General features: G+C 42.7%; 1 protein-coding gene across 1 annotated transcript; it reads left to right on the forward strand.

The window, feature by feature from the left end:
• Positions 1-3,580: 3,580 nt before the first annotated feature.
• Positions 3,581-12,964, forward strand: map3k7cl (map3k7 C-terminal like; the record flags this gene model as incomplete). The annotated part of the gene is made up of 4 exons (XM_079738551.1): positions 3,581-3,656; positions 7,440-7,498; positions 9,072-9,187; positions 12,784-12,964. The coding sequence occupies 4 exons, from the start codon at positions 3,581-3,583 to the stop codon at positions 12,962-12,964; spliced, it is 432 nt and encodes a 143-aa protein (XP_079594677.1).
• Between the last annotated feature and the right edge of the window lie 174 nt (positions 12,965-13,138).

The raw sequence follows: 13,138 nt of genomic DNA on the forward strand, positions 1-13,138 counted from the left end.
CCTCCCGCCCTATCCCCCCTCACCTTTCAAGCTGTTTTAACACCAATCCAATCATTACCACCCCCTCTCAGATGCTCCATTTACTCCTTAGTGCTCTTTTCGACCTGTACCCCCCCACCTCCCCTAAACCTCTCTCTCTCAGTGGATGTGTCTGAGCCTCCATGCAAAGCCTGACAAAAAGACAACACACCAGTGGGGGAAACAGCAGCATTGGAATTGTCCTGGGAAATGATTGCAAAAGCAGTTTTTGTTTAACCCAGGGCAGGTCGCCCACTGAAAACCAATAGGGATAAGAAGCGATGGATTTATGGCATGTTGCTGTGTGAGCGATACCATGGTGATTTATGCCAGCATGGAAGTTTTTACTATCACACAAGACCAACAATGGGCTCAGAAAGCACACGGAGGAACTCAAATCCAGTTGGACTATGAGAGAGATGGAAATAAAGGAGAAATAAATAGAAAGAAAGAAAGAAAGATAGACTGAGCCTTGACTACAGAACTCCTGAACAGACATTACGTTACACTTTTGTAAATGAACTGACTTGCGATTATATCTATATAATCAGTCAATAAAATAAAATACCAAACCTGTAATAATAAATAACATCAATGACTGCAAACATATTCTGGATAATATAAGCTTCCAGAAGGATTTAACGTTTCACTTGGTGGGCTTGAGTGCGTGTGTGTGTGTGTGCGTGTGTGTGCGTGTGTGTTGATTTTTATGCATGCTAACAGAGTCCGCCCAGGCTTTTCTTAATCTCTCCTTGTAATGAGTTTTCTCTTTTTTGGTATTGAGATTAATTCTGGGATTGGGCTGTGGCCAATGTAATAGCAGTTAGGTCCCTCTAATCTCCTGAGCCCATAATTCTTAATCAAAACCAAAGTCAGTATTTATTTTTATCATTATCTAATCCGCCATGAACGAGGCCATGGATTATGTCTGGCCGCAGCTCTGAGTCACTTCCTCCACTGTTTAGCATGAGCACCTGAAGAACATTCCAGAATCTCACCACCTTCATGTCATTCAAGAAACATGAGGACATCAGAGGTTAGGTGACCTGGAACCCAGAGAAGCAAGAGAGATAAAAGACAACAACATCTAAAAGATTCATCACAAGAATATTTTAATGATGATGACCCTAAACATCACACAGGCACGCACGCACGCACGCACGTACGCAAGCACGCACGCAAGCACATGAACACAAAGGAAGAAAAACAACGTTATCTTATGCTAATTAGGCAGCTAATTATTAGATTCTGTGTGATGAAATCAAGTGAAAGAAAATTCATGCAAAGAAATAGAAAATTAGAGCACAAGAAATGTATTTGCCTCCCCACACTTTTACCACAAGCATTTTTATATATTAAAAAATACCATTGCTTTGATCTATACGCGCTCTAATTAGATCTTTATGAATGTATTTGAAGTGCAGAGAGCATCGAGGCATATGAGAGGGATTGCAGGTGAATTGCAATCCATCTCCCTCACCCTCTTCTGTTACTCTAACCCGTTAAAAGTACAAAAATGAAACAAACACCTGCTAGTTTTTTTTTAAGGAAGCCGAACTCGTTTTCAGGCATCTGTCCATCATACCATTAGACATTTTAAACATGAATGCCGTTAATGACCATAGCCTACATATAGTAAATGCTGCCATCTATCGGTTTCAACGGATTTGGTAGCCTATGGAAAGTTACTATTCCGTTTATTGCAGCCTACGACATATAGGCCTCGTTTAGGCCTATACAAGTGAAACAGACTGCAAATGTGGGCTACAATAAAATAAAAAATAGACAAAATATTAAACGAAAGGCACCTATAAATCTCTCGTACATTTAAAGAGCCTACAAAAATAAAATTAATAAATAAGAAAAAATAAAAGTTTAAGTTTAAAAATATATTGTCCCCTCACTCTAGTTTAAGACTACAACGTTGAACAAAACACTGCTTTATCTGAGTATTAAGTTCTAACCCTTCCCAAAAGTAAAATTCAAAGATGCTGTGTTCTTTTTTTTTTCTTCCAAGAAGCAATTACAGCAGAGGGTCAGATCGAGCCACCGCATCATGGCCCAGCTATTGCAACGGGCGGTAGTCAACCAGTGTGGTATGAGCATGTGTCACTCAAAAGCGCGCTTGTGCTATGGACATTTTTGTGCGTTATAGTCATGTCATCTGAGACATTTAATTGGATCCAGGGTGCTACAGGGGTATAGCCGAATGGCATTATATCAATGCCTGCGCCCTGTTGTGTTGCTAATGCCGTGTTGTGTCGCTAATGCCGCACGGCCGTGGCTAATATGTCACCGAGAGCTGCAACACTAGGCTTGAACCCGCCCGCGTTGCAATCCTGCTCTACGCCAGTGGCTGCCTTCACAGCGGTGTGGACTATACCTACCTTTATTTTCTCTGAAATACGTGTCGAATAGTCACAAAAAAAGGTGTCAGTGTCACTTTCAACTCCCAAGCGGAACAGCAAAGTGAAGGGGAGGTCAACTTATTTCAAGCAGAAACATTTTCCCCCTTTGCTGGATAACACATTTGGGACGCACGCTGCTGAGAGAGGGGTTTTCTGGTGGTTAGAGGATCCCGCTCAAATAGGCGCTGAAGACTGAAGTGTATCTACGGACCAGGAGTGAAAGACCCGGACTTTCTACAGTGGTGCGGTGTCAGGTAATTAAATAAATATAAATAAATAAAACAGTTGGTTCTTCTGGCTTCTTTTCATCTATCCTGCACAGGATAACACGAACATGAAACTAAATTAGGCCTCTGTAGATAATGAGTAATTTCCTCTGTACAGCTGACGAACACAGTTTGCAAATATGTTCACATATTTATAATCTATAAATAAATTCAAATATTATTCACATTCTATGATATGATATTTTACTTTTTTTTGCATTATTATTATTATTTTTATTATTATTATTATTATTATTATTATTATTATTATTATAATAATTATTGCCTACTTATCTGTATTACAACCTACAAAAACCAAGTAATAATAGTATCCACCTTGTGTGACACCGTAGGGTTTGTGTGGGGTTAAGGCAGACACCCTGATATAAAAAGCCTGTAGGACTACCTTTATCCAGGGGGTCCGAGCCAAAGTCCGGCAACAGTGCCAGCCTTTCAAAGCCCTCTAATTATTTAATCCCAAGTGCAACTCTCAGTGCATGATGACACTCTGATGTTGCAGAGTCGGGTGTGTGTGTGTGTGTGTGTGTGTGTGTGTGTGTGTGTGTGTGTGTGTGTGTGTGTGTGTGTGTGTGTGTGTGTGTGTGTGTGTGTGTGTGTGTGTGTGTGTGTTTAAAGCCTAATAATAATGGTGTATTAACTCACTATAAATGAACACTGCAATCTCTTCTATTATTTCCTCATGCTTTGCATAAAAGCCTGCTTGATCCTGCCGGGGCTGTTTACACCCTTATTATTATTCATATTATTATCATGGTTATTGATATAGTTCCATATGGTTCCTGATAATATTGACCATGAGAATCATCTCAGAACCTTTGGGGTCTTGCTTCCTCACCTTCTTATGGCCTGTTTCCCATGAAGGGATAAATGATCACCTCAACCAGAAGAGTGTCCCCAGACAAATCTGAAGTTCGGATTGCCTTCAGCCTCGACAGCACACAAGGTGATCACGCACACATACACACACACACACACACGCATGCGCATACACACACACACACACACACACACACACACACACACACACACACACACACACACACGCAAGCACACACACACACTCACATACACCGACACCGACACACACAAATATCCCAGTTGCCACTACCACTATAGTATATTAAAAATAATAATAAAAATTGTGTGGTGGTTGCGCAATACAGCAACTGATGTCGTCCTGCCCTATACTCTTGCTGCATTTTCAGCGATGTGTGGGGACACATGCACTGCATTCTTCCCACCAAAACAGACCTGCTGCAGCCCTCCCCCCCACTCACACCCTATCACTTTAACTGGGCTCATTCTTCTCCGCCGTGGCGGGAACAGGTGCTCTCATCTATTTCAGTACGAGCCACGCCTATTACAAACACACTACACACACATGTGTGTAGTCCCTCCTGCATCTGCACCCCCCACACACACGCACACACATAAGACACACACACCACACGTATGCACATGCTCCCACACACACACACACACACACACACACACACACACCTATGTTGTCCGTCAGGATGCTTGAGTGCAGCAGAGAGTGGCATTGTGTTGGCAGCAGCTGCAGTCCGGCTATACAAGGGTCAGGTTTCCCTTGTAATGCTTACACCCCCCCCCCCCCCCCAATCCCAGCCCTTCCTGCGCCTGATTCACTGTTCAGCTTTTAGAACACTGGCCTGTAGGCCTTTTTAGAAGCAGTTAATACTTAGCATTCTGCCCTGCCCTGTCCCCCACCATCCCCTAGGGAACACCGTGCTTGCATTTTGTCTCTCAGAAGGACAACTTGTTGGGTCGCCGCCGGGAGAACTACAACTCAATGACCAAGTTACTCTGAGAAAAACTTTCAGCCTGTATTTCACTTTCATTGCCAGCCTTGGTCGCTTTGAATTATTTAGGACTGTCGCACGTGTGTCATCGTTAATCATGTCTTATATTTTTTGCTGATTTAATCCAAGGATTATAATAATAATTTTAGCACACTTAGATTTGAGTAAATCTGAGTCCAATATCCAATATAATTTAGCAGGCCTAAATATGAAATTTTAAAATTTAATTGTGATATTATAATTTTAACTAAAATGAAAAAATCCTGAAACCCTGGTGAGTTCTAGTTCTTCGGCCCCCCTCCACCATTTTCTTCAGGTTCTGCTAACCCTGCCAGGTTCGGTTCCCCCCCCCGGGGCAGGTTCTTGGGGTTCTTGTCTCTTAGTACTCATGTTTCTCAGTGGGTGAAATGAGTCCAGGGATCATCGACTAGTCCCTCCCTGAATCCATGCCAGGCGTAGTTTTGGACCCTGCTCTGTGTCCATCCCAAGTATATATATATATATATATATATATATATATATATATATCATTCCCTCCATCTTAATTGGCCCCATGACTGTTGGCAGGGGGCCCCTCTAAAAACCCTGCTTTTAGAAGGTTGCATCACCACCCCGGCATAACTGACGAGGCAGTTTGCCTTTTGTAGTCTGTCTGTCTGACCGGCTGATTTAGTGCCCTCCTTGCATGCTCGTCTGTCTGGTTATTTGTCTGGCTGTCTGTTTGTGTGTCTTGTCTGTCTGTTTGTTTGTGTGTGTGTGTGTGTGTGTGTGTGTGTGTGTGTGTGTGTGTGTGTGTGTGTGTGTGTGTGTGTGTGTGTGTGTGTGCAGTGTTGGGAAAGTTAACTTTCTACGTGAACTAGTTCAAAGTTCAGTTCACAAATTTTAAAATGACCTAGTTCAGTTAAACGTTCATAATTCAAAATTTTGAACTAAGTTCCAAAAAATGAACTAGTTCATTGTTCTTTTTTTTCAATATGTTGCTGTGAGCTATTCGTTTTTTCTGGTACTTTGAACATTGTTCAAAATCTTTGTGGTTTGTCTAGGATGAAATAGAGTAGTTGAATCAAGTATCGTAGCGAAATACAGTTTCTATCGTGTTTTATTGCACATTTAGCGCATTTTGTAAATCCCATTGATTTCTGTTGGAAGACTCATTGCTCGTTGGCCGGAAACGGAAAGGGGGGGGGGGGGGGGTGTTCACGTTTGGTTGTCGTCTTTTCGCTCGGTTCTAGCCCTACTGATGAGACGGAGAACCGAGCGAAAAGACTACAACCAAACGTGAACAGCCCCCCTTTCCGTTTCCGGCCAACAAGCAATGATTCTATGAGGTATTCTAGTCCGCTGAGCTTTGAGCCAGAGAGCTAACATTATGGATTGTACATATTTATAATTCGAAATTCGTCTCAGCCTGTATACCACAGATACTCTAGGGTCTATAGCATTTAACCGCATTGTCTGCTTACAGTTTGATTCATTTTCCACAATTTAACAGCTCTCGTTTTGAAGAATTATCACCGCGCCATTCGTTTCAATGGGAATTGCGCCGGTCTATACTTTCAAAATAAAGTGTACATATTTATAATTTTAAATTCGTCCCATCCTTTATACGACAGATACTATAGGGTCTACAGCATATAACCGCGTTTTCTGATTACAGTTGAATGTAACAGTAAGCTGGCAACACCGCAACTGCAAATTAATCACACGGAGATAACCATGGCAACCGGTCAAACAACACGGCGATCTGCGCGCACATCCGCCGTGTTGATAAACAAATAACCTCCATATTGAACGAAGTTAAACCAAGTGAGCGTGCCGTTCACAGACACCAGAATGAACGAGTTCACGGTAATGTTCATCAGGCAGTAATACAGTACGTTCAGTTCACGTTCGCCCAAAATATAAACGGGTTCATGAACTATCGTTCAATGAACGCGTTCAGGCACAACACTGTGTGTGTGTGTGTGTGTGTGTGTGTGTGTGTGTGTGTGTGTGTGTGTGTGTCTGTGTCTGTGTCTGTGTCTGTGTCTGTGTCTGTGTGTGTGTTCCTGTAGGTGTGTGTTTGTGTTCCTGTAGGTGTGTGTGTGTTTATGTGTGTCTGACTATGCGTGTCGGGTGTGTGTGGGGGGTTGGCATGACTGAAAAGTCAGGTGTCCCACTTTGTCTGTCGCTCTGTCTGTCTGGCTGGTTGTATGTCTTCTCTGCATGTCTGTCTGTCTGTCTGCCTGTCTGTCTCTGCCTGTCTGGCTGGTTTTGTGTCTTCTCTGCATCTGTGTGTGTCTGTCTGTCTGCTTGCCTGTGTGTCTGGCCCACCTGTGGGTCTGTCTACCCATGTCCTATCTGTTTGTTGTCGTCCTTTGTTGTGTTATTATGGGCCGGACTCACACGCAGGTCCTGGCGTATTCTTGCACCGCGTGTCATTCAGCTGACAAGCCATTAGTGCTGTGGGGCTGGGCTGACACACGGCCCATTTATAAGTAAGGCCAGGCCAGCTATGCCCTGCTGTCATAGAGCTCCATATTGTTACAACCGGTGGGCCACTTCTGAGTCACTCAGTCACCGGTTCGCTGGAGCGAGGGCACCAGAGACTCAAGAATCAATTCAGAGGTCAAACTAATACGGATCCAATTACCTGTTTTCATGTCAATGCTGTGAAAATTTTAAGATTGTGTATCAAGTAAATATGATAATAAACGTACGCAAAATAGTCCTGTTGTGAATATAAGAACACACATTGACTGGTGATCAAGTGGTTACTGTTAGACGCTTCTCTATCATCCAGCAGAATATGTTTTTCTATGCATACATACATACATGCATACTCTATTTATAGAAAGAACGGAATAACATGCATACAATAACAGTCTATTGCTTATGTTTGGATCAACATTGGATCCTGTTAGATCGAAACGATGTGGCCGAACTGTCTCCAAACTTCCCAGACCTGGAAAAAAGATTACAGGTACAAATCACTACACTACAATATGACACAACACAACACGTTAAGACAAAATTATGAGCTTATACTTTTACTGCAGTCAACATCACAGATTTGTAGAAAAACAGGATGTTGGGAATTTGGCATGGGCTAATTAATTTATAGATTTAATTGATAATTTGAACTGCATTCTCTCAGAGAAGACCACCATAGGAACTATTGGATGGGATATTTAGTCTGGGCACTTAGATTTGGAGGCCAGATGACACATGAAAAAATAACCAATTTGTTGAACCGATGCATTGTAGGATTTAATGAAATTAGTTAACAAGGTCAAAAAGGGCAATTATGAAATGGCATTCAGAGTGTCTTTTTTCCATCATATGATTATGATCATAAAATGACTAATATGATCAGGATTAGCACGCTGGTCGACTGTGTGGTAGCTAGTGGCTAGCCAGCATTAGCGTAGATGAGGAGCTAATTACTGGTTACAATGTTAGCTTGCCAGACATTTGATTGATAGTATTCAATGTGAGATTTATCTCTTCTTTTGACATACAGGGAATAGTAAAGCCTCTGTGATTATAATATTGACATTATTTGGAAAGGAACTAAAAAGCAGAACTTTTTGTGTTTTTATCACTGCGTCGTGGAGTCATATGACCACTAGATGTCACATGCTTCACTTTGTATCTCACGCTGCATACATGAGAGGCAGTGGCTGGCTATTGCAAAAAGGTTTCAAATGTTTATTGGACTGTATATATTTGTATACAATTTTAATATAATTACAAGATAAGGTGAGTATGAATGCAAGCAAGTTTCGTTATCGGATGTTTTGATTCCAAACTGTAGAGATACAATGAATCAATCCTTATTTGCCTTTGGCCCACTACCCTTTTAAATTATCTCCACATATCCCACATTCCTGTCTCCAAACAACGACAAGCAATAACCTCGAGCGGAGTTGTAGGTTAGAGTATACCTTCCCACAGAAGGTTTTCAAAGATCGTGCTTGCCCCGTCACTACCACTACGACCACCACCAGCACTACCTCCACCACCACCACCTCCACCACCACCACCTCCACCAACTCCACCACATACACTAACACCACCACCACCACCTCCCACCACCACCAACAACAACTCAACCAACTCCACCACCTCTACAACTCCCACCACCACCTCCACCACAACGATCCCCACCACCACCACCACCACCACCACACCCAGAATCACCACCACCACCAACGCTCAAGATCCTGCCAGGCCTCCTGTTCTTTTTCCCGTAGTTATTTTTATTCAACCAAAAACGAATCCAACATTTAACGGATCCTATATGCTATTGCCACTATCTGCTACCCTTCTGCTTCTCGATTCGTGCCAAGACGCCACCTAGAGCCAATGGCAGCTCTTTAGGTGAAATTCTGTGCAGTGCATACAAACTAAATGAGATTAGATAAGAGCGTACTTTATTCATCCTAGATGGGAAATTCATTTATGGTTTGGGCAATTATGGTTTTAACAAATTGTATTGTAATGATCATGTGATTCATATCAGGGCTATCTTTACTCACTGTGCCTCCCTGTAGCCGGTGCCGCCCTGCACGGCCCTGAGAGAGAGTGTGCACGTGTACCGGGAACACTGCAAGATGGCCCGGGAGTTCCACCAGGTCAAACATGACATCGCCATGCTGGAGGAACGCAAGTGAGGAGATTCCTCTATCTCTCTATCTCTCTATCTCTCTACCTCTCTACCTCTATCTCTCGATATATCTGTCTATCTGTCTATCTATCTGTCTATCTCTCTATCTTTGTCTCTCTGTCTATCTATCTCTCTATCTTTCTGTCTGTCTGTCTGGCTGTCTGTCTGTCTGTCTGTCTGTCTGTCTGTCTATCTATCTATCAACTGTGTCTGTCTATCTATCTCTCGGTCTAGATGTCTGGCTGTCATTCTGTCTATCTATCCCTCTGTCTATCTGTCCTTCTGTATATCTGTCTATCTCTCCATATATCTATCCGTCTGTCTGGCTATCTATTGATTTATCTATGTCTCCGTCTATCTGTCTGTAGTTCTGTCTGTCTGTCTGTCTGTCTGTCTGTCTGTCTGTCTGTCTGTGGGTTAATCGGACCCTTTGTATGTGAACAGTAAATACGTTACAATGAGCTACGCCGTGGTTCTGTCCCACTCGACCAATAATAAAACAATTACGCAGGCAGGGGTTAGGTTTCATCCACATGTCAGGGGGCCTTATGGGGCAGCACTTGTCTCCTTGTCCAGCATGTCACGTCATATCCCCGCATAAAGACATGTCCCTGCACATGGCCCCTGGCGCACCGCCACAGTACTCTCCCTCTCTCACATACCCTCTGTCTCTCTCACTCTCTATCTGTCTTTCATGCACACACTCGCGCTTACACACAGGCAAACACACAGGCACTCACACATATTCATGCAACCACACATACATACACACACACACACTCAAACAAACACATACACACATGTATGCACACACACACAAACACAAACACAGGCAAACACACACACACACACACAGCGTCTCGAAACTGTCCCATGTGTCCTCTGCAGCTGTGGGTAGTCTTAGTGGAGGCAGTTTCAAGGCCCTCCAGTGATCCCACTCACACACACACCCCTCCAGTGTTACTAAATAGAGCCACCAGTGGCCCGGCAAGGCATGAACTTAACATTCAGAGAAAACAATAACAATTAATAAATAAAAATTCATGGACAGCTTTTTGAAAAGAAAATGAAAAAGACAATCCTACTGATGCATCCATTCATCTGCATTCATAATGTGGTTAGTAAGCAACTGTACGTCACTTCTGTTAGAACCACTATAAAAATTAAATCTGTTTACTGTACTGACGGAACAGTTACAAATATTCAACGTCTTGCAATCAGTATTGAAGATTTGGCCAAACATGTGTAAGCGCTCATTCTCAGGCTTCTAGTTCGCAACGATTTCTATTGGACTCAAATGCACAGGTAGCTCAGAGTGCTCTTCTGAGAAGGACATCCACCACCTCTGCTCTCGCCCGGACCTCGATGCTAAGTACAATCAGCTCGGCTGTATCAACCGGCTCAAACTGAATAGACCATTTATCACTTACGCCAGCTTAGCCACGCAAAACTGAGAAATCATCTCAATGTCTTCTTTGAGCATCATTAAATAAAAGGAGAGTATCGTGACTATTTAAATGGCCTACCATGTTTTCGCCAAGTGTAGGCTGTATGTCACGGTTAGCGCTGTAATTGACGTGCTAGATCACCTTCAGTGAACTTTAGGAGAAGTGCTTCCAGTTTAATTTGTCTCCTACTGCTGGACTTGAGGCAGTTTAAAAAATTGTAGCTCATTTATTTTCTAGCGCAATAGAAATGTACTTTTATGGAAGAATCAAGACCTAACCAGTCTGGTTAAGCAGTTTCCTCAGTCTACACAGCAGAGTAAAGAGGTGTTAAAATGAAAAGTTGTAGTCTGATCTGTTGAAGATATGATATGAATGTAAGCAAGAGTAATGGATGTGTCATTTAAACATGACACGAAAGAGCTGTGGTTTATCAAGCTTATGGAAGGGGAAAGAACTGAGTTGAGATAAGGGCCTGATGACTTCAAGATTCAAGATTCAAGAAAACTTTATGTATCCCCAGGGGGCAATTAAGGGTAAGGCACGTAGAGCAGACATTGGAACAATGAAGAATATGAACAATGAACAATAGAAGGCAGACACCCTTGCCCTCAGTCAAGAGCACGGCCCGAAATGCTACAATCCTGGAATCATTTTGTATTTTTTACTTTCTCTTTCTTTACCCACAACTTTCCCCAGTAGGTTTGCCGTGATTTCCACACATGTCAATAATACGTATAACAGTCACGCAGCAGTCATGCACACCAAAATCCAAACAGGCAGCTAGGGAAGGCATATTTCACATTACTATAAACTATGCAAAGGACGTGTCGATACAGGTACCAACGGAAAGATTTGTTTACACATTTGCAATTGTTGAGTCACACGGCAATACTGGGAAATTTGTCGGGGTGTCAGATAACAACTTGTATCAATGCTCAAAGGAAAATCATGATAATATAAACAGTGGTAACCCATGGGTGTTGTCAAATGTCGAACACAACATTTCTCCCTCGCTGACTCGCATGTCATTAATCTATCACTGTTTATTTATTTGTTTTAAAATACAACTGAAGGTCAATCAGTAAATGTAATTGGATTACCACCCCTTAAAATGCTGGCCTTAAAGTGCACGGTGTGAGATTAAGATTGGAGTTTGCTAATGTTATGTATGACAGGGTCAAATTGAAGTCACATTATACCAGGAAACTGACTACTAAATGCTAACTGCATTCATTGTATTGCCTTAAAAAAAGTTTTTCCTGATGTGTACATTGACATAAACTAATAATTTGTATAATTGCGTTGATATTAGTATATTTCACTCAGGAGTCATGTTCTAGGCAGCTAGGCAGCATAGTGGAATGATGCAGTTTAGTTATTTTATCATTCTATGTTTTACTTTGTCACACACACACACACACACATACACACGCATGCAAACGCAGGCACGCACATCACAAACCAACCCACATACACACACGCACACACACACACACACACACACACACACACACACACCGACACACACACACACAAACTGGTACTTTTGTGTGAACTTTTCTACTCTCATTTACCATACATTTCAACATGTTACATAAATTAACAAACATGCTGAGGTAGCTGAAGAGCTATTCATGTCATGCCAGCCCTACATTACGAAACGATAGCATTACCCAACAGAACATTTTGAAATATGTGGAAACAGCACTTGGCTAGCTGTTATGTTTGAAACATACAAAAAAAACAGCAGACTCCTTACCAGCTATTCGCTGTTTGCCATTATAAGTTTGCTTACAAGGGGGGGAGATTTATTGACAACTACAACACATTCTCCCGGCTGGCAGTGGGCCACACACACAGTCTCTGCCAGTCAAAGTCCAAAGTGCCCCTGTTTGTGTTCTGGGTATACGGCGGGCTGTGCTCAGCTTATTTGAGCAAAACCAGGTGCCTACAGGAAGTTTGTTCTTTTAATAATTACACTTCATTATACCAGGGGGAACAGTTTGGCTTTCTTTGTTCAACCTGCTGGGTAGATTATGGGCCAATCAAACAAGTGTGTTGCCTGTAACAACTATTCTGCATTTCATGTATGATTCAACTGTTCCTCACGGCTGTACACCTGTGTTTTTGGGGGGGCTTTCCTACTCTCAGGCGCAAGCTCCTGGCAGAGCTGGTGGAGGATGACCAGGTTGCCATGGAGATCGCCCGTCTTGAGGAGGAGTTTGATCTCCTCACTGAGGAGAACCGCACCTTGGCGTCGGTCCACACGGAGCGCGCTCAGCAGCTGGAGAGCCTCTGGCTGACGGATCAAACGGGGCCGGAAGACTCGTGACCTTTGACCTGAAAGAGAGATGAATGACATCACCAGACATCCCGCTGATTTCCAGAAATGTTGGGCCTGATTTCAGACAAAGAGAGAGAGAGAAAGAGAGAGAGAGAGTGAAATAGAGTGAGAGTGAAAGAGAGAGAGAGAGAGAGCGCGAGAGAGTGGAAAGAGAGACACAGA

This window comes from Pollachius pollachius (genome assembly GCF_949987615.1).
Source record: "Pollachius pollachius genome assembly, chromosome: 6".
NCBI classification, from domain to species: Eukaryota; Metazoa; Chordata; class Actinopteri; order Gadiformes; family Gadidae; genus Pollachius; species Pollachius pollachius.